The sequence below is a fragment of the Phascolarctos cinereus genome, unplaced genomic scaffold, assembly GCF_003287225.1.
Source record: "Phascolarctos cinereus isolate Bilbo 61053 unplaced genomic scaffold, phaCin_HiC Scaffold_3;HRSCAF=262, whole genome shotgun sequence".
Classification (NCBI taxonomy): Eukaryota; Metazoa; Chordata; class Mammalia; order Diprotodontia; family Phascolarctidae; genus Phascolarctos; species Phascolarctos cinereus.
Genome location: NW_027555736.1, coordinates 96,646,270 through 96,665,492, shown reverse-complemented (window position 1 = coordinate 96,665,492; position 19,223 = coordinate 96,646,270). Strand labels below are relative to the sequence as shown.

Here is a 19,223-nt window from a genome sequence, read left to right as displayed (position 1 = left end):
CTTATTATTTTGCATTCTTTTGAAATTTTCTTCTCATTCTGTTATCTTGAAAAAATCCCTGAGTGCTTTAAAATCAAACAATTATTGTTACCTATTGGTTGATTTTTTTTAAAAAGCAGTTGACTTGTTAGAATAAAGTATAACCTTACAGGTTTTCCTTAAACAACATGTTATGTTAAATGCAATGTAAATATTAAAATTATACAAGATTCTATGGCAAATACAACTACAGAAATAACTTTTCTCAACAATCCACTGAATATCATGATGAGTCAAGGGGCCAGTAGGAGAGAGACGGGTTCGAATAATGATGGTTACGAACTGTAACATGAGGGAGTGGAGTGGAGTGGTCTAGATGACCTTGAAGTCCCTCAGAGTTCTTGTAGATCTATGATCCTATGATCCCTTTTAGTTTTCAAATTCTGTCAATTTTATTCTAAACTACGCATTCAATATATATTTGTCAAATAAATGAAATGGTACCTATTTTTTTAAAAAATTCAGAATAAATACAGAACTATGCATAAAATATTTTTGTTTACAAATGCATGCTCTGAGAGAACTTAGATTATGGTCTTTGGAAGAAAATGGCAGATGGTAGCAGAGTAGGAGGAAATAGAATAATTCAGCTCTATCCCACCATTAAACAACCAGATTACTAAACAACCAGCTCTTAAACAAGTGGTAAATATGATCCATTAGAAATTAAAGTGAAAGGCTTCAGAACTCAGCCATAAGAAACCCCCTGAGGGACTAAAGTGAAATTGACAGACCTCACTAAGATTTTTTTAAAAAACCCAAAAGCCTTAGCATGAAGAAAAAAAAATTCCTCCACCCAAGCTGATGTTGATTTTAGGGAGGGAAAAAAGATTGTGGAAGAAAAGTACCTTTGCCATAGTAAAATAAATAAAAAGGCCCTCCTCTTTCTCACCAGGGCAAGACACCCTTGCATTTGACTAAGGATTAAAGAACTGGCCTCCTCTTCCTTTTTTTCATAATGCAAAGGAAAGGGCTTCAACTAGAGCTGATCACAGTAGAGGAAAGTTTTATTGTCCATGGTGAAGAAAAAAGCATAAAGAAAGACCACCAGGACAAAGGAAAGTTCTTCATTTTGATTTGATACCCAAAGTAAGGGAGACCTAAAACTCAACTCCTGCGACCTCAGCAACAGAAGTTAAATATTTGGGATTTGGTTTGGTTTGATTTTTGAAGAATTTTTATGATGCCAGGGCTGACCGAGATGCAATACAGAAGAGAAAACAACTTAAAACGCCTGTAGTCAGAACCTCAAAGAAAAAAATAGCTCTCTTACAAGAACAATTAGAATTCTTCAAAGAAATGATATTGTTCTTTATTCATTTATTTGTGTCCCTTCATGACCCCATGGATCATAGCACTCCATGCTCTTCTGTCCTCCACTATCTCCCAAAGTCTGTCCAAGTTCATGTTCTTTGCTTCTGTGACACTGTCCATTTCATCCTCCACCATCCCCTTCTCTTTTTACCTTCAGTCTTTCAACATCAGGGTCTTTTCTAATGAGTACTGTCTTCTCATGTGACCAAAGTATTTAAGCTTCAGCTACAGTATTCATCTGTCTAATGAGTAGTCTGAATCAATTTCTTTAATTATTGACTGATTTGATCTCCATTCTATGCAAGGGACTGTCAGAAGTCTTCTCAAGAACTGTAGTTCAAATGCATCAGTTCTGCGGCACTCAGCTTATAGTCCAGTTCTCACAGCCATACTTTGTCAGCAAGATGATGTCTCTGCTTTTTAGTATGCTGTCTAGATTTGCTATAGGTTTCCTTCCAAAGAGCATCTTTTAATTTCATGGCTGTAGTCACTGTCTGTAGTGATCTTTGAGCCCAACAATATAATATCCACCACTGCTTCCATTTCTTCTCCCTCAGTTTGCCAGGGAATAATGAAACCAGTTGCCATGATCTTAGTTTTTTTTTTAATGTTAAGCTTCAAGCCAACTTATCCTCTCTCCTCTTTCACCCTCATCAAGAAGCTTCTTAATTCTTCACTTTCTGCTATCAGAGTGGTATTATCTGCATATCTGCATATTTTCCCCAGCAAATCCTAATTCTGGCTTTTGATTGTCCATTTGCATGATGTACTCTGCATATAAGTTAAGTAAGATGACAGTATATGGCTTTGTCGTATTCCTTTCCAGTCTTAAACTAATCAGTTGTTCCATGTTTGAGTCTAACTTTTGGTTCTTGCCCTGCATATTGGTTCCTCAGGAGACCAGTAAGATGATGTAGTATTCCCATCTCTTTGAAGACTTGCTACATTTCGTTGTGATCCACACAGTTATGAAGCAGAAGTGGATGTTTTTCTGGATCTCCCTTGCTTTCTCCATGATTCAGCAAGTGTTGGCAATTTGGTCTCAAGTTCCTCTGCCTCTTTGAAAATCAGTCTGCGCTTCTGGTAATCTTCTGTTCACATATTGCTGAAGCATAGCTTCCAGAATCTTAAGTGTAATCTTGCTGGTGTGTGAAATGGGCACAATTGTTCAGTAACTTGAACATTCTTTGGCATTACTTTTCTTTAAGATAGGACCAAAACTGACCTTTTCTGATCTATAGGCCATTGCTGAGTTTTCCAAATTTGCTGGCGTGATGAGCACAACACTTTAACGGCATTATCTTTTTAGGATTTTAAATAGCTCAGCTGGAATTCTATCATTTCCACTAGCTTTATTATTAACGATGCTTCCTAAGACTCACTTGACTTCATTCTCCAGTATGTCTGGCTCTAGATCAGTAACCACACCATCATGGTAAGCAGTGATGTTAATATATTTCTTGTGTAGTTTCTGTGTATTCTTGCCACCTCTTCTTAACTTTTGTTCAGTCTCTACCATTTTTGTCTTTTATCATGCCCGTTTTTGTTTGCATATGTTTCCTTGATATCTTTAATTTTCCTGAAGAGATCTTGTCTTTCCCATTCTTTTTTCTTCTATTTCTTTGCGTTGCTCATTTTAAAAAAAACTTTATTATCTTTTATTATTATTCTCTATAATTCTGCATTCAGTTGGGTACATCTTTCCCTTTCTCCTTTACTTTTCACTTTTCCTCTTTCCTCAGCTAATTTGAAATCCTCATCAGACAGCCATTTTGCTTTCTTGCTCTTCTTAGGGATGTTTTTTGTTGCTGCCTCCTATACATTTTTGCAAACCTCTGTCCATAGCTCTTCAGGTACTCTGTCTACCAGATTTAATCCCTTAAATCTGTTCATCACTTCCACTTCATATTCATAAGGAAAGTTATTTAGGTCGTACCTATATGGTCTAATGGTTTTCCCTACATTTGTCAATTTAAGTCTGAATTTTGCAGTAAGGTGCTCATGATCTGAGCCACAGTCATCTAGCTCCAGGTCTCATTTTAACTGCCTGTATGGAGTTTTTCCACCTTTGGCTACAAAGTACATAATCAGTCTGATTTCAGTATTGACCATCTGGTGATATCCATGTATAGAATGGGTTGTTAAAAAAGAGTGTTTGCTATGACCAGTAAGTTATGTTGACAAAACTTTGTTAGTTTCTGTAGCTTTGTTTAGTATTCCAAGACCAAATTTGCCTGTTATTCCAATTATCTTTTGAGCTCCTATTTTAGCATTCCAATCCCCTATGATGAATGTGACTTGGTTTTTTTTTTTATGTTATTTCCAGAAGACGTTATAGATGTTCAAAGAACTGATCAACTTTGGCGTCTTTGGCATCAGTGGTTGGAGCATAGACTTGTATTATTGTGATGTTGAACAGTTTGCCTCAGATTTCAAACTATATCATTCTGTCATTTTTGAGATTATACCCCCAGTACTGCTTTTCTTAGTCTTTTATTGACTATGAAGCTACTGCATTTTTTCTAAGGGATTCTTGCCCATGGTAGTATTTATAATGATCACCTGAATTAAATTCACCTATCATTGTACATCTAATTTCACTGACACCCAGGATGCTGATATTTAATCTTCCCCTCTTCTTTCTGACCACATCCAGCTTTCTTTGGTTTTATAGATCTTATATTCCAGGTTCCTGTACAATATTGATCTTTATAGCATCAGACTTTCCTTTTGTCACCAGACACTTCCTTAGGCAAGCTTCCTTTCATCTTCGGTCCAGCCACTTCATTCTTTCTGGAGCTACTTGTAGTTGTCTTCCATTCTTCTCCAGTAAATGTGTTGTACAACTTCTGACCTGATGGGCTCATCTTCCAGTGTCATGTCTTTTATCATTCTAATACTGTCCATGGGGTTTTTTTTTGGCAAAGGTACTGGAGTAGCCGGGCATTTCCTTCTCCAGTGTATTCACCTTTTGTCAGAACTCTCTACTATGAACTGTCCATCTTGGGTAGCTCTGCATGGCATAGCTCATAGTTTCATTGAGGTATGCAAGCCTCTCTACCATGGTAAGGCAGTGATTCAGGCGGGGGAAGAAATGATGGAGGAGTTTTATACATATATGTGTGTGTGTGTGTGTGTGTGTGTGTGTGTGTGTGTGTGTATAATTTTTTTTTTTTAAGAAATGAGAGCAGTTAAGGAGAGAACTGGAAAAAGAATCATCAGCTTAACAGAAGAGATACAAAATCTTACCCTAATACCAGGCACTCTGCAAATCAGAATGGATGAAGTAGAGATTAATAACTCCAGGAAACAAGAATAATTAAAATTTAAAAAAGTAGGAAAATGTAAGCTGTATTTTTAAAAAACTGTCTGAAAACAGTTCAGAGACAGATAAATTAAGAATCATAGGATGACTTGAAACCTGTGACCAAAAAAAGAAAGGTAATTACTTGAAATAAATAGGGAATGAGGTGTATAAAGAAGAAAAACTATAAGAGAATAGACTGAAGAGACATAAACAGCTATCGTAACTGAATATGAATGAGATTAACTCACCAACAGAAGGTTAGCAGAATGAATTAGAAAGAAAATCCAAAAATAATGTTGATTACAAGAAGAAAACATTTGAAACATAAAGACTCACACATAGAATTAAAATAAAGGATTGGAACAAAATATCATACCTCAATTAAACACAAAAAAAGCAGGGTAGTATTTTACTTCAAACAAGGCAACAGCAAAGATAGATTTAATTAAGAGGTAGAAAATCTACATTTTGCTAAAAGGTAACATAGACAGTTTTGATTTCAATAAAATATACATGTACCCATTGCATAGATTCTAAATATTTGAATGAAGAACTAAATGAATTACAAGAGGAAAAAGATAACACAACTATAATAGTAGGAGAAGGGGAAATCTCAACTTATTCCTATCAGCCCTAGATAAATATAACCAAAAATTAAACAAGAAAGAAATTAAGGAGCTGAATAGAATATTCAAAATATTATATGTAATAGAACTTTGGTGATTATTTAATGGAAATTGAAAGAAATATACATAAATCACAGTTCCAAATTGTACCATTACAAAAATTGATTATGTCTTAGGACATAAAAACCTCACAAATAAATACAAGAAAATTATATTTTATTTTTCCAATTACATGTACAAATAGTTTTTAACATTAATTTAACAAAAATTTTGAGTCCCAAATTCTCTCCCTCCCTCATTCTCTTCCTGAGAAGGCAAGCAATTTGATGTAGGTCATACATGTTCAGTCATGCAAAACATTTTCATATTTGTCTTATTGTGGAAGAAAACACAGAACAAAAGAAAAGATAAGAAAAATAAAGTAAAAAAAACGTGCTTTTATTTGCTTTCAGACTCCATCAGTTCTGGAAATGGATAGCATTTTTCATAAGTCCTTCAGAATTGTCTTTTGTATTGCTAAGAATAGCTAAATCATTCACAGTTGATTATCATACAGTATCGCTATTCCTATGTACAGTGTTCTCCTGGTTCTGCTCATTTCACTTTGTATCAGTTCATGCAAGTCTTTCCAGGTTTTTCTGAGAGCGTCCTGCTCATCATTTCTTGTAGCACAATGGTATTCTATCATAATCATATGCCACCATTTGTTCAGCCAGAACAAATTGTTAGGTAAAAGAACAAATAATTGAACCAGTAATCAATTTCATTAAAGATAACAACAGTGAGACATTGTAAAGTTTTAGAGATGCAGCCAAAGCAGTACTTATTATCAAAAAAGAAAAAGAACAGATCAATGAATTGAGAATGTAACTAAAAAATTAAAAAATCAACAGATTTTTAAAATCAATTAAAAACAAAAAAACATTCTGAAAATTAAAGAAATTAACAGAACTGGAAAAAATGAATTAATAAATGAAAATAGGGACTGGCTTAAAAAAACTAAATAAATAAACCATTTACTAACTTGATTTTTTTAAAAACCAAATTATCAGTATCCAAAATGAAAAATAATTCACAAGTGAAGATAAAAGATATTTTTGGACACTGTTTTGCCCCGAACTGTGTGTCATAGTGAATAGAGTTCTTGGCCTAGAATCAGTAAGACCTGAGTTCAAAACCAGCCTCAGACACTTACTAGCTGTGTGACCTTGGGCAAGCCACTTAACTTCTGTCAGCCTCAGTTTCCTCAAGTGTAAAATGGGGCTCACAATAGCACCTAATTCACAGGGTCGTTGTGAGGATCAAATGAGATATTTGTAGACCATTTATCATAGTTCCTGATACATAGTAAGGATATACTTGTTCCCTTCTCGTTCTCTTCTCCCAAGTATATATGCCAATTACACCAACAATTTAAATGAAAGAAATATTTGCAAAAATATCAAATCTTCAAATTACCTAATCAAATAGAGCATTTAAACAACCTGAATTCAGGGGATTGGGGACTGAGGAGGGGGGGGATGAGAGAGGTTTGAATAAGCCAAAAATGAGCTTCCAAAAGAAAAAAATAATCCAGAGCCAGATAGATTTACAAATGCATTCTTCCAGACATTCAAATAATAAGTAATCCAATATTATGTAGGGTTTTTTGCAAAAATAGCAAGATAAGAGATCCTACCAAATATAGATATGATTTTGATACATAAACCAGGGAGAATCAAAATAGAAGAAAATTATAAGCCATTATCCATAATGAATACAAATTCAAAAATTTTAAATAGAATTTTAGCAAAGAGACTAAAACAATATGTCACAAAAGTTGTATACTATGATCAGGTTGGATTTATTACAGGAATTTGGGGTTGGTCTAATATTAGGAAAGATACCAATTCTGTTAACCGTCTCAATTACAAAAAAAATGTGATTTTGTCAGTAGATACAGGAAAAGTATTGACAAAACATAACACACATTTTTGTTTAAAAAATACTAGAAAAAGACCAGAATAAATAAAATGATAAATAGTATATATCTAAAAGCAAGAGTATCTATTATTTTTAATGGAGATAAACAAGAATCCTTTCCAGTATATTCAGAGATGAAACAGGAGTGTTCACTTCTGTTTCACATGGTACTAAAATTCTTGCTAAAGCAATAAGACAAAAATTAATTGAGGAAATAACCATAGGTAAAGAATAAACAAAATTATTATTCTTTGCAAATTATATGGTGGTTTGCTAAAAGAACCCTGAAGAGTCAACTGAAAAAATTTAATTGAAACAGTTAATAGCTTTGGCACACTTGCAGTATATAAAATAAATACAAATCATCAGCATTTCTGTATAATACTAATAAACCTAGCAGGAAGGGATAAAGAAATTCCATTTAAAATTACCACAGAATATATAAAATACTTGAGAGTCTACCTTTCAAGATATATACAAGAACTATAAATACAATTACAAATAACTGTTTACAGAAATAAAAACAGACCAAAATAATTAGAAAAATATTAATTCCCCCGGGAAGGATGAGCCAATATAATAAAAATTCTAATACTACCTAAATTAGCGTACTTATTCCATCCCATACCACTCAAACTACCAAAGGATTATTTTATAAAACTTGAAAAAAAAAACTAACAAAATTCATATGTAGGAAAAAAGGTCAAGAATTTCAAGAAAAATAATGAAAACTAGTTTTTCCCCTCATTTCACCTTCAACCCCTCCATCCAGTCAATGTGCTGTGCAAACATCTGATATTCTATGAACTCAACAGTAGGGAGCCCCTGGGGCATCCAGGTTCCTAAGATTCAGACAGGGGCAAATGGTCAGGATCAGGCAACAGCCACAGCAGTAGTACTACCTCAATCTCCCTTGTGCCCCAGTCTGTACTCCATGTTGGCTGTTGGTTAGTGCCCTTTTCGTGCACAGTCAGTGGTGAAAGTGTCCAAGGACACTTGGGACCATAGCCCTCTTGCCTTACTACCAAGAGTCCAGCAGATAAGGCTGTGCTTCTGACTTCTCTCCACAAGACTTTGTTTACCTTGCCATTGAAACCTCATCACCGTGGAAACTCATTCTACTCCTACACTACTTCTCACAGTGGAAGTTCCCTTGGCTGCTGTGGCCTCTCCCTCTAACTGGCTGGTTCCTCTCAGAGCCTCCATTTTAAGGAGGAGGCCCAGCCAACCATGTCTTCATTCCTCCCTAGGCTGAACTTTTGACTGATCTCTACAGCACTTTGTCTAACATTCTCCTCAGAGTTCCTTCACCCACTCTTCTTTCAGCTCTCTTATGCTGTCTTGCCCCATCAGAATGTAAGCTCCTTGAGAACAAGGACTTGGTTTTTGCTTGAATTTGTATTCCTCAGGGTTTAGCACAGTGCCACTTGTTGTGTTAAAAGAAATAAGGAAACTAATGATTTTAAAAAGATATGGAAAGACTTGTATGAACTGATATTATTAATATTATTGATATTATCAATATTATTAAAAATGAACAACGTTGAGAACTTTTATAAACTGATGAAGAATGAAATGAACAGAACCAGGAGAATAATTTATACAGTAACAACATCCCCCCTCAAAAAAAAAAAACTTCAAAAGCTATAAGAACTGTGATCAAACAATGACCAATTTACATTTCCAGAAGACTGATAGTGAAACATGTTGTACATTACAGAGAGGTGATATTTCAGGCACAGAATGAGACATACATATTTTTCTATACAGCCAGTCATGAAATTTGTTGTGCTTCATTATACACATTTGTCACAAGAAATTTATTTTTCTTTTTTTTTCCCCTAGTGGAGTGGAAATGGAAGGGAGAGAAAATCGATTTCATTATTTTTTTTTAATTAGATGAGGGGCTGCTACAAATGTGAAATGCTGCAATAACTTTCATATGGGGTTACTATTCTTTGTCTTATTTAGTTGTTTTACTTTGTTACAAGAGACCTTTCTCAAAGAGGGAGTAATCTTTGTAATATTTGCAATGAAAAAACAAAACGTGGAGCCAAGATGGCGAAATAAGAACTGAGTCACTCTCACCCTCTCTTATTAACCTCTGAAAGCCCAGAAAATATCACCCCTGTAAAAACCCTGGAACAGCTGAGCCAGCAGAAAGAGGGGGTGCAGCAGTCTTGTAGCCCAGAAAGATTGGGGGATTAACAGGATAGGCCCCTCTCACTCTGGGGGACAGGAAGCAGGACAGGACAGAAGGCATCCCAGCAAGCCAGCAGCAAGTCCCACCTCATCAAACAAGGGGAAAATCTTGAGCACTAGGGTGGTAGAGTAGGCAAGCACCAACAGCAGGACCCCAACTGCTTCAGTACAGGCAGAAAACCTGTAGATACCAGCTCAGAAAACTACTACATGCAACGACATTCTTCAGCAACCAAATCACGCAGTGCCTCAGCAGAGCTCCAGGCTGACAGACATCCTCCAGCAGCCAAACCTATGAATACAAGCCCCAGGTGAACAGGAGCAAAACATTTGAGTGCAAGGCTAGAGTGAGCAGGTGTCCCCCAAGGGCCAAGCTCTCCACTCCCACCCTGAGAGCTCCCATGTTACTGACCCCAGGCCAGCACCAAGTAAGCTGCCAGAACCCTACAGCCTCCCGCTTCCAGCATCTGAGGCCCCAGCACATGAAGCTTGGGTCAGTGCCCCCAGCACTCCAGCAGGAGAACTCAACTTTTTTTTTTTAAGTCAGGAAATAGGCAAACGCTATGAACAAAAAGCAGAGACAAACAGTGACTGTAGATTCTTATTATAGAAACAGGGAAGATCAAGGCACTTCAGAAGACAACATTGTCAGTATACTCACATCTAAAACCTCAGAGGGAATATGAACTGGTCTCCAGCCCAAAAAGCCTTCTTGGAAGAGCTCAAGAAGGATTTTAAAAGTCAAATAAGAGAGGTAGAAGAAAAATTGAGAAAAGAAATGAGAGGTATGCAAGAGAGAGTCAATAGCTTGGAAAGAGGAGGACAAAAATTAACTGTAAAAAACAGGCTCTTAAAAAATACAATTGGCCAAATGGAAAAAGAAAGTACACTGAAGAAAACAAGTTCCTAAAAAATACAGTTGGCCAAATGGGGGAAAAGTACACTGAAGAAAACAACTCCTTAAAAAATAGAATTGGCCAAATGGAAAATGAGGCACAAAAACTCACTGAAGAGAAGAACTCCTTAAAAAGTAAAATAGGCCAGATGGAAAAGGAGGTACAAAATCTAATAGAAGAAAACAACTCCTTAAAAATTAGAATGGGGCAAGTGGAAGCTAACAACTCTATGAGAAATCAAGAATCAGTCAAACAGAAACAAAAGAATGAAAAAAAAATAGAACAAAACATAAAATAACTCATTGGTAAAACAACTGACCTGGAAAATAAATCCAGGAGAGACAATTTTAAAATTATTGATCTACCTGAAAACCATGATGAAAAAAAAAGAGCCTGGACATCATCTTTCAGGAGATCATCAAGGAAAACTGCCCTGAGGTCCTAGAACCAGAGGGTAAAATAGCCATCAAAAGAATCCACCAATCACCTCCTGAAAGAGATCCCAAATTGAAAACACCAAGGAATATTGTAGCCAAATTCCAAAATTACCAGATCAAAGAAAAAATGCTGCAAGCAGCCAGAAAGAAACAATTTAATATCAGAACCACAGTCAGGATTATAAATGACCTTGCAGCATCTACATTAAAAGATCAGAGGGTGTGGAATATGATATTCCATAAGTCAAAGGAGCTTGGATTACAACCAAGGATCAACTACCCAGTGAAATTGAGCATAATCCTTTAGGGGAGATGAACATTCAGTGAAACAAGAGACTTCCAAATCTTCCTGATGAAAAGACCAAAGCTCAACAGAAAATTTGATCTTCAAATATAAGACTCAAAAGAGACATAAAAAGGTAAACAGGAAAGAAAAAACATGTTATTAATAAGGGCAAACTGTTTATATCCCTACAAGGGAAGATGACACTTGTAACTCTTGAGAACTGTATCATTATTATGACCTTTTTAAAAGAGGGATAGAGAGAGGGCATGGCTATAAATTGACTTTGATGTGATGATAAAAAATATAATTAAGTGGTGAAAAAGGATTGTAACTGGAAGAAGAGGAAAGGAGGAGGCAGACAAGGGTAAATTACATCACAGGAAAAGGCAGAAAAACCTGTTACAGTAGAGGGAAAGAAGGAAGGGAGATGAGCATTGTTTGAACCTTATTCTCATCAGATTTGGTTCAAAAAAGGAATAACATAATCAGTTAGGTATAGAAATCTAACTATATAGGAAGTAGGAAAGGAAAGGTAAAAGAAAAGGGAGGGGTTGAATAGAAGGGAGGGCAGACTGAGGAAGGTGATAGTCAAAAGCAAAATTCTAGTGAGGAGGGAAAGGGAGAAAGAGAAAAGCATACACGGGGTGGGGTGGGGGGATAAGATGGAGAAAGACACAGATAGAATCATAACTGAATATGAATGGGATGAACTCTTCCCATAAAACACAAGTGAATAGCAGTGGATTAAGACCCATAATCCTACAATATGTTGTTTACAAGAAACACATTTGAAGCAGAGGAATACACACAGAGAATATATTATACTTCAGCTGAAGTTAAAAAAAAAAAAGCAGGGATAGCAATCCTGATCTCAGATAAAGCAAAAGCAAAAATAGATCTAATTAAAAGAGGTAAGGAAGGAAACTATATCCTGCTAAAAGATACCATAGACAATGAAGTATACCAAGGGGTATAGCATCCAAATTCTTAGAGAAGTTAAGGGAGTTACAGGAAGAAATAGATAACAAAACTATACTAGTAGGGGACCTCAACCTCCCCCTCTCTGAACTAGGTAAATCTAACCACAAAATAAACAAGAAAGGAGTTAAGGAAATGAATAGAATTTTAGAAAAGTTAGATGTGATTGAGCTCTGGAGAAAATCGAATGGGGATAGAAAGGAATATACCTTTTTCTTGGTGGTACATGACACCTACACAAAAATTGACCATGTAGTAGGGCATAAAAACCTCACAATCCAATGCAGAAAGGCAGAAATATTAAATGCATCCTTTTCAGATCATGATGCAATGAAAATTACATGTAATAAAGAGCCATGGAAAGATATTAATTGGAAACTAAATAATCTGATCCTAAAGAATGAGTGAGTCAAACACCAAATCATAGAAACAATCAATAACTTCATCCAAGAGAATGACCATGAGACAACATACCAAAACTTAAGGGATGCAGCAAAAGCAGTTCTTAAGGGAAGTTTTATATTTCTGTATGCTTAAATGAATAAAATAGAGAAAGAAGAGGTCAATGAATTGGGCATGCAACTAGAAAAAGATAGAAAAAGAACAAATTAAAAATCTCCAATTAAATACCAAATTAGAAATTCTGAAAACCAAAGGAGAAATTAAGAAAATTGAAATTAAGAAAACTATTGAACTAATAAATAAAACTAAGAGCTGGTTTTATGAAAAAACCAATAAAATAGATAAACCTTTGGCTAATTTGATTTATTAAAAAAAAAAGAAGAAAGAAGAAAAACGGAATTACCAGCATCAGAAATGAAAGGGTGAATTTGCCACCAATGAAGAAGAAATCGAAACAATAATTAGGAGCTATTTTGCCCAGCTGTGTGCCAATACGTTTGACAGACTTATTGAAATGGATGAATATTTACAAAAATGTAAATTACCCAGATTAATGGAAGAAGAAATAAAATACTTAACCCCATTTCAGAAAAAGAAATTGAATAAGCCATCAATGAAGTCCCTAAGAAGAAATCTCCAGAGTCAGATGGATTTACAAGTGAATTTTATCAAACATTTAAAGAACAACCAATTCCAATATTGTATAAACTGTTTGGGAAAATAGGTGAAGAAGGAGTCCTTCCAAATTTTTTTTATAATACAAATATGGTGCTGATACCTAAACTGGGAAGAGCCAAGACAGAGAAAGAACATTATAGACCAATTTCTCTAATGAATATAGATGCAAAAATTTTAAATAAAATATTAGCAAAGAGATTATAGTAACTTATCTTGAGGATGATACACTACAACCAGACAGTATTTATACCAGGAATGCAGGACTGGTTCAATATTGGGAAAACTATCAGCATAATTGACCATATCAGTAACAAAACAGAAATCATACGATTATCACAATAGGTGCAGAAAAAAACATTTGACAGAATACAACACCCATTCCTATTAAAAACACTAGAAAGCACAAGAATACATGGAATCTTCCTTAAAGTGATAGATAGCATCTATCTAAAACCATCAGCAAGCATTATATGTAATGGGGATAAATTAGAACATTTCCAATCAGATTGGGAGTGAAACAAGGATGTCCATTATCACCACTGTTATTCAATGTTGTCCTGGAAATGTTAGCTTTAGTAATAAGAGAAGAAAAAGAAATCAAAGATATCAGAAAAGGCAAAGAAGAAACAAAGCTATCACTCTTTGCAGATGATATGGTGGTATACTTAGAGAATCGTAGAGAATCAAGTAAAAAATTACTTGAAATAATAAATTTAGCAATGCTGCAGGATATAAAATAAGCCCACTTAAGTCATCAGCATTTCTATCTATTACTAACGTAGCCTAACAGTAAGAGATAGAGAAATCCCATTTAAAGTTACGGTAGTGATTATAAAATATTTGGGAGTCTACCTGCCAAAACAAACTCAGGAACTATATGAACACAATTATAAAACATTTTTCACACAAATAAAGTCACATCTAAATAATTGAAAAAATTATCAGTTGCTCATGGGTAGGCTGAGCTAATATAATAAAAATGACAGTTTTACCTAAATTAATATACTTATTCAGTACCATACCAATCAAACTACCAAAAAATTATTTTATAGAGCTAGAAAAAAACAATAACAAAATTCATCTGGAAGAACATGAGGTCCAGAATATCAAGGGAACTAATGAAAAGAAATTCAAGGGAAGGTGGCCTAGCTGTACCAGATCTTAAATTGTATTATAAACAGCAGTCATCAAAACTACTTGGTACTGGCTAAGAAACAGAGTGGTGGATCAGTGGAATAGGTTAAGTATGCAGGATATAACAATCAATGACTATTGTAATCTACTATTTGATAAATCCAAAGACTCCAGCTTCTGGGATAAGAACTCACTATTTAACAAAAACTGCTGGGAAAACTGGAAAATAGTATGGCAGAAACTAGGCATAGACCAACGTCTTACATCCTATAACAAGATAAAGTCAAAATGGGTACGTGATTTAGATATAAAGACTGATACTATAAGCAAACTAGAAAAGCAAGGAATAGTTTACCTGTCAGATCTATGAAGGGAAGAATTTATGACCAAACAAGAGAAAGAGAATATTATGAAATGCAAAATGGATGACTTTGATTACATTAAATTGAAAAGTTTTTGCGCAAAGCCAATGCAACCAAGATTAGAAGAGAAGCAGAAAACTGGGAAAGAATTTTTCTAACCAGTGTCTCTGATAAAAGCCTCATTTCTAAAATATATAGAGAACTGAATTGAATTTATAAGAATACAAGTCATTCCCCAGTTGATAAATGGTCAAATTATGTGAACATGCAGTTTTCAGAGGAAAAAACTAGAGCTATCCATAGTCATATGTAAAAATGCTCTAAATGACTATTGATTAGAGAAATGCAAATCAAAACAACTGTGAGGTACTAAATCACACCTATCAGATTGACCAACATGACAAAACAGGAAATTGATAAATGTTGGAGAAGATGTGGGAAAATTGGGACACTGACGCCCAAAGGGCTGTAAAATTGTGCATACCCTTTGACCTAGCAATACCACTTGTATGTCTGTATCCCAAAGATATAAAAATGGGAAAAGGAGCCAAATGAACAAAAATATTTATAACAGCTCTTTTTGTGGTGGCAAAGAATTGGAAATTGAGGGAATTCCCATCAATTGGGGTAAGGCTGAACAAGTTGTGGTATGTGAATGTAATGGAATACCATTGTGCTACAAGAAATGATGAGCAGCTTTTAAAGTTGTAGTTTTAACTGTTAATGATGGGATGTTGATTCTCTGTGTAAAGTAATTTGGAAATGCATTTAACAAAACTGAAGTCCCCTGATTGGTAATGGGTTTATTGTAGGTTTCAAATTGGTGAACTTTTTGTATCAGTTATCTCAAGCAACTTCTCATAATTTGGTTACTGCTAAAATAATTTGACTGTTGTTAGTTATTGTTTTAATGTATAAACTTGCCAAAAAGCTTGTTTGGGTTTTGATTTGCTGAGAACTTTCAAGTATATAGAAATCTAACAATTGGCTTTTTACACCAGGACAGACTTAAGTTTGAGATGTAAATCTTTGGAAAAGTTTTTCCTAAGCTATGATTAGTGAAACTTGCTGTGTGAGGTAAAAGCTCATAGGATTTTATTTTGAGTTGTCTGATGGATTGTGATAATCCATCGACAATCAATAATCTACCACCTGAGAGAAATGCCACAAGTTGCTCACAGTATGTGATACTGGTGGGAAGTCAGCATCAGGAAAAACTGAGAGGACAATTTTAGCTTCACTCTAAGATGGGATCCTCCTGGCTCAGTTTCCCCATTATATTCCTTTGAAAAGGAATGTTACCCACCTACCTGGCTATTCCTGAGTCTGGCTATGAGGTAGATTTAATATTGCATGGTTGGAAAAGTGAATTATCTGAATCCAAACTAAGAATGTTTTATCTTGTCATGTCTGGGCCCTGCAGTCTTTTCTGTCAGATTTGTGTCTTCTAGACTACAGGCCATTCTCCTACAATTGAGAGCAAACCGCGGGTACTAGCCAACGTCCCTCCATCGTTCCTTGGATGCATCCTGTGCTCGGTTCCAGTTAACCTCTTTGGGACTGCCTTGATGCAGGGCATCTATGCCCCTTGCCAGCAGGAAGCAGTTTCAGAAGCCTAGACCTTCTCCCCTTACGCCAAAAGAATTTGGGTCCCATTTGTTTGAGGGGGGAATGATGGGGATGGGAGCTAGATCCCAAAAAGGAAGAACCCCTGGACTTTCCCACAAGGCCAAATCTCTGGCGTTTGCCTGAGGCTATAATCCCATCAACTGGCCTTTCACTGTGACTACACCCAATCTCCCAATTCTGTTACCCTTAACCCTAGCTCTCCATTGTCTTACCTCCCCATGACCCCCAGCCACTTTCCACCCTTAATCCTACCTAGGCTCCATTCTCCCTTGGCCATGTGGTCCAGGTCCCTGGAGTTCTATTACCTCATAGATTTCTTGGCCACTCCTAGATCCCTCTCATAGTCTTTCTGTGTAGAAGGTCCATCTTGTCTCCATTAAGGTGCTCTGATTCTTATAATCTAGCCACTGCTCTGATTTTTACAATCTAGCCAATAGCTCACAGGTGCTTAGATTCCTTAAGAGTCTGGCTAATATGACGGATTTTTAATAAACCTTGTTTTTGGCTGAAGAAAAAAAAAATGATGAGCAGGCAGACTTCAGAAAAACCTGGGAAGAACTGTATCCACTGATGCTAAGTGAAGTGAGCAGAACCAGGAGAACATTGTACACACTTAGCCCTTCTCAGCAATGCAAGGATCTAAGACATCTCCAAAGGTCTCATGATGGAAAATGCTATCCACATCCAAAGAAAGAACTATGGAGTTTGAATGCAGATCGAAGCATACTATTTGCTCTCCTTTTCTTTTGTTGTTTTGTTTTGTTTCTTCTTTCTCGTGGTTTCTCCCATTAGTTCTAACTCTTCTTTATATCATGACTAACATGAAAATATGCTTAATTTGAACAAATAAATAGAGCCTATATCAGATTGCATAGGGAGGAGAGAGGTAAGGGAGGGGAGAAAATTTAAAATTCACAATCTTATGGAAGTAAATGTTGAAAACTAAAAATAAATTAATTATATATTTTAAAATGGCAATAAAATTTAAAAAAGAAAAGAAAAACACATATAACATTTAGGACCTTCCATTTGCCAATAGATGAGGTTATCCCTAATGTCATCTGTGATAAATTAGAATGAGATATTCTCCCCATGTACAGAGAAAATGTCGTATCCTATTTCTCAATCTTTAAAATTTATTGCTTTTTTTTCCTTAGATTAAAGTTGTGGATCCAAAAAAAAAAGCTGCACTACCATTGCAGGTACAGGAGAAGCAAGTAATGTTATCAGTTCAGCTTCTACAGAGTCAGCTTTTAATGAACCTGGAGGCTTATGTATTGGAGAGGATGGTAATTTGCTATATATTGCTGATACAAATAATCATCAAGTTAAAGTGATGGATTTGGAAATGAAAATTATTTCTGTGGTAAGTAGAAATCTTATGATTTATAAGTTAAACATTTTATTGAGTTAAATATGTTATCAGCTTTCTTATAGAATTTAAAACATGAACTAGACAAAGTCCCTCTATATCAAATGATTGAAGACAGTTACCCAGAATAGTAAATGATTGCCCACAATATTTTTTGATAACCAGACTGACAAGATTGCTTTAAGGATATCCTGTTATTCTTAAAATAAATGTTCCATCTGTGCTGAGAGTTTGGGAATGATGTTGCAGCTTGGAGAAGTATTGATGGTCTTTCTAAAATAGAGTGGGGGGAAGCTCAGTGTTCTGTTTTGGTTTTTTTACATTTACTTGTATATGTGTCTTTATATGTATTTATATGTGCACCAGAACAGTAACCTAGTATAAGGGATTTGAGGACCAGCCTTGGAATCAGAAAAAAACTACGTTCATATCCTACCTTGATACATCAAAGCTGTGGGATGATGGGCAGATCACTTAACCTCTCAGTGCCCCCAGGCAACTCTTTAAAACTATAAATTAAAACAAGTTGTCATTTGTTTTTCTGGAGGGAGGTTACACACCAGCAAATTCAAACAGTGATGAAATCACAGGTTTGAACATATATATCTGTATACTTATGTGTGTATACACATACATGCAGATATGCATATGCACATATATAAGAAATATACACATTTATATTGATTGATGTTAAATTAACCTTTAAATAGGTAGTCTTAATTGCTGATGGTACTATGCTGATATATTATTAGATAACCTTGCCAAAAGAAGGACTAGAACCCAATTTCCTAAGCCACTAAAATTTAGTTAAAATAAAAATAAATCTCTTGTAGGTTTTTCATTTTAGCAATAAGAGATATAAGAGAGGCAACATAATGTAGTGTATTGAGAGGTGGGAGGAAAAGAGAAAAAAGAATAAGGACATAAAGGAGGGAAATACACAATTAACAGTCATAACAGTGAAAATGAATGGAATGAGCCCACTCATGTGGGGGGGGCAGTGAGGGAGTAATAGATTATAGTAGAAAATAGAATCCAACGTGTTTACAAAAAAACCTACTTGAAATATAAATATTCACATAAAATTAAATGAAGGGATTGAGCATAATTTTTTAAGCTTCAGATGAATTTTTAATAGTATTGTTAAAAGAAATAGCAAAGAAACTACATTATGCTTTGTGGCTCAATGAAACTCATTTCTTGACATATATATACTGACTGGTATAAAATCTACAAACTTAAAAGAAGAGTTTATTGAATTATGTAGAATAATAGAAAGCAAAACTCTGTTGGGGGACCTCAATGAGCTCCTTTTAGATCTAGACAAATCTAGAAAATGTTAAGCAAGAAGTAAATTATTATTCAGTAGAATTTTAGAAAAGGTAGGTATGACAGATCTCTGGTGATTACTGAATGGGAATATAAAGAAATACCCATATTTCTCTACTAAATGTGGCACCTTTAAAAAATTGACCATGTGCTAAGACATAATCTCATAAATAAATGTCAGAAAGGAGGAATATTAAGCACCCTTTACTGACAACAGCGCAATGAAGTTATAATCAATAAAGGACATTTAAAGAAAAGATTCAAATTAAA

The 19,223-nt window shown here is 35.1% G+C and overlaps 1 protein-coding gene across 1 annotated transcript in view; it reads left to right on the top strand.

The window, feature by feature from the left end:
• Positions 1-19,223, top strand: part of NHLRC2 (NHL repeat containing 2) — a 76,599-nt gene that overhangs the window by 50,293 nt on the left and 7,083 nt on the right. The window contains 2 exon segments of the mRNA XM_020988096.2: positions 17,410-17,428; positions 17,431-17,618. Of these exon segments, the coding sequence (XP_020843755.1) occupies positions 17,410-17,428; positions 17,431-17,618 (207 nt within the window).